General features: G+C 46.6%; 1 protein-coding gene across 1 annotated transcript in view; it reads left to right on the forward strand.

The window, feature by feature from the left end:
* Positions 1 to 2,582, forward strand: part of EFEMP1 (EGF containing fibulin extracellular matrix protein 1) — a 72,676-nt gene extending 70,094 nt beyond the window's left edge. Inside the window, exon 12 of the mRNA XM_013006549.2 lies at positions 1,940 to 2,582. Coding sequence (XP_012862003.1) covers positions 1,940 to 2,101 — 162 coding nt within the window. The 3' untranslated portion in view covers positions 2,102 to 2,582. The remainder of the gene's footprint in view (positions 1 to 1,939) is intronic.
* Positions 2,583 to 2,925: the final 343 nt, after the last annotated feature.

Genomic DNA, 2,925 nt, shown 5'->3' on the forward strand with positions numbered 1-2,925 from the left:
ACCACATTTGCTTATGCACCCATTTGTCTTCAGCTATCTTATCTAGGCCAATACCTCTATTTTTATGAATTAAAATATTTACATAAGTGCACACCTATGTTTATACTTCTATCCATAGTTTTGCTTCCTAGCTCTTTCCTCTGTTTCCTTTGACCTTCCTCCTGCCCCACCATCATGCTCGCCCTTCTTCTGCCTCATAGTAATTGTTCTCAGCTAGATTGTTGTTGCTCCAACACCACTGGGATCTCTACATCCATCCTCTTCGTGGTTGGTTTTAATTACCTAGTTGTTCCCCTGGGCATGGCATTGCTTGCTCATGGCTCCTTTCCCTGCCTCCCTCCCACCCAAGTCCCCCTGAAACTATCAGTCCTGTCTCTTTCTCCTTGGGTTTGCTTCCCATGCCTATCTTATAGAGGTAAGCAATACAACAGTAAGACACAAACCAAAAAGAAAACAAAACATTGAATAAAAAGAGAAGAAAAGAAAAAAAACTAGCCAAAAATGAAAAGCATACATAATCCCAGGTCTGTCCACTGACTTTTATGACTATCTCTCTACAGGTGCGGTGTGTGTGGTGGGGGGTGGGGGGGCGTGCACAGGAGGCATTCCAGGAACTTCCCTCCTAGCCTGAAATCAATTTGGGGGCTCCTGAGGAGGTTTGCTCCCGATGCTAAACTGCTATGTTCCCTTCTTGGTTCGCCCTGCTGTGGGGGGTTCAGACTGGACTCACTCCCAGCCGTGTGCCCCCAGTATTGTCCTCTGTTGCGGTGTGCTCCAGTGAGGGGACATCATGTCTCAAGCTGTTGTCGACCCTACAGTCCTCTCTGCGCCTTAGCAGCTCCATGTAGGGATGTCATCCTCAGGGCTTGGTGTGCCAATACGGGGTCTAGACCCTCACTTTCTCTTTTTCCTTCTTGGTTTACTTCTGTGTGGGTCTGCTCCCCCACTGCCATTGTCTCCCTCTTTTTTCCCCTTTTCTCTCCTCCCCAACTCCCCCTCCACACACACCCCACCCAATCCCCTTCTTTGTTGGAATTATATGTGCATCCTTGAGTTTGGTCCGTCCGTTTCATCCCCCCCCCCAATTGCCTTTACCTCATCCAGTAAAGTGTGAGATAAGTGGCTTTTCTCCTATACCCACTGCCACCCATCGACTTATCTGCCCTTCCAACCTCATCCCTCTGCACGCACCAGCATCTGCCGCACTCTTCAGCAAAATGAGATTGTCTGCAGGCCTACAAAACTACTTCTTTGCATAACTTCTGTCTCACTTGAGTGGATCTCCTGAGGCAGCCCAAAAGCCTTCCTTCCATGCTATCTAGTTTTCCCAGGACATGCCCACCTTCAAAGGCACCTGGTGGCACTGTGGAATGAACGTCGGACTGCTAACCACAAGATGGCCGACTCAGTCACTCTAGGAAAGGTGTGGCTGTCTGCTTCCAGAAAGATCCACAAGGCCTCAGAAACCCTGGATAGGGTGGCGATGAGTGGGTAGCAGCTCAAGGGCAGTGGGTTTGGGTTTGGGGGTCTTTATGTACCTTCATGCATGTTCTCTTTGTTCCTGTCTATCTAAGCATCTGCCGTAGGCCACCCAGATGAGCTGTTTACATCCCTCTTCAGTCATGAGAATGCCAGTGGGTGGCCCATGTGGAGAAGCAGGACAGTGGCTCCTGTGGGCCATTTCAGACGTTAGCCAACTCTCGGTTGAACTCCAGCTGGTTTGGAGGCTAGACCTGTGCAGCATCCGTGACAAGGAACATTCAAAGAGGGGGAGGGAGGAAAAGCAAGGCACTCCCCCAAGAAACTCAGCCCTCTCAGTGGACTGTATGACTGTATGACTGTGACAAATGAGTACGGTGACTTGTTGGGTCCAACAATGGCCTGAAGGAGTGATTCTCCTTTTACTCCAAATTCTTCCTCTTATTCTTCTTTCCATCAGCAAACGAGTCCTGTGAGTGCGATGCTCGTGTTGGTGAAGATGCTATCAGGACCAAGAGAATACATCGTGGACCTGGAGATGCTGACGGTCAACAGTATAGGAACTTTCCGCACAAGTTCAGTGTTAAGATTGACCATCATCGTAGGGCCATTTTCATTTTAGTTTTCTTGTATCTGAGTCCACTGCAGGCATTTAAACCCACCAAAGAATAATGTTCCCGTAAGAGCACTATTTTATTTATAGACATACATAGTACATTTACTTCTATAATCTCTACACTCACCCATAATTCCAACAATGACACCGTGGTAGAAGGTGAGCATTTACTCTGTAAAGATGCAGCATGTGTCTTCATTACCATATGTAAATTAGACAGTAATCCACTGAACTGGCCTGTCTCAGGAGAGCGAAGCATACACTATCCGGCGAGACTTGGATTCTTTCCTGCACACGTGGGACCAATCAGTGGTGCTCTTCTGCTGCAATGCTTGTGACCACGTCTGCCCCGCTCCTGCTCCACTCCAGCCTCCCAGGGAGGCGGCCGTCAAGGCACTGAATAGCATACCAGGCGAAGATCGCCCAGTGAGTTTGTTTGATTGCTTTGTAAGAAAATGAAACACCTCAATAAAGATATATTTCTTTAGAAAAACAAGTGTCTACCATCTTTGTGTTGGTTTTTATTGATTAGTTGGAAGGTAGCTGTCACTTACATGGTCATATTGGCATTTGCTGATGGCAGGTCACTTTCTATCAGATATGCCAACTTTTGTCCGAACGTTGCTGTTATGAACATAAAAAAATGTGTAACCCACTACAGTACCAGAGAGGCTTGTGTGTACTGCTTTGTTTCCTAAATTAATTTAAAATCAGAGTATAAGTAAATATTCAAGTCAACTATCAAAAAAAATAATTCTCAAAAGGGAATACAGTACACTACAAAATTATCATATCGAGGCATCGGTGGAAAGAAGATGAGTGGAGAAACT

Source organism: Echinops telfairi, unplaced genomic scaffold (genome assembly GCF_000313985.2).
Source record: "Echinops telfairi isolate 266 unplaced genomic scaffold, ASM31398v2 ScPeMD7_2573;HRSCAF=3158, whole genome shotgun sequence".
NCBI lineage: Eukaryota > Metazoa > Chordata > Mammalia > Afrosoricida > Tenrecidae > Echinops > Echinops telfairi.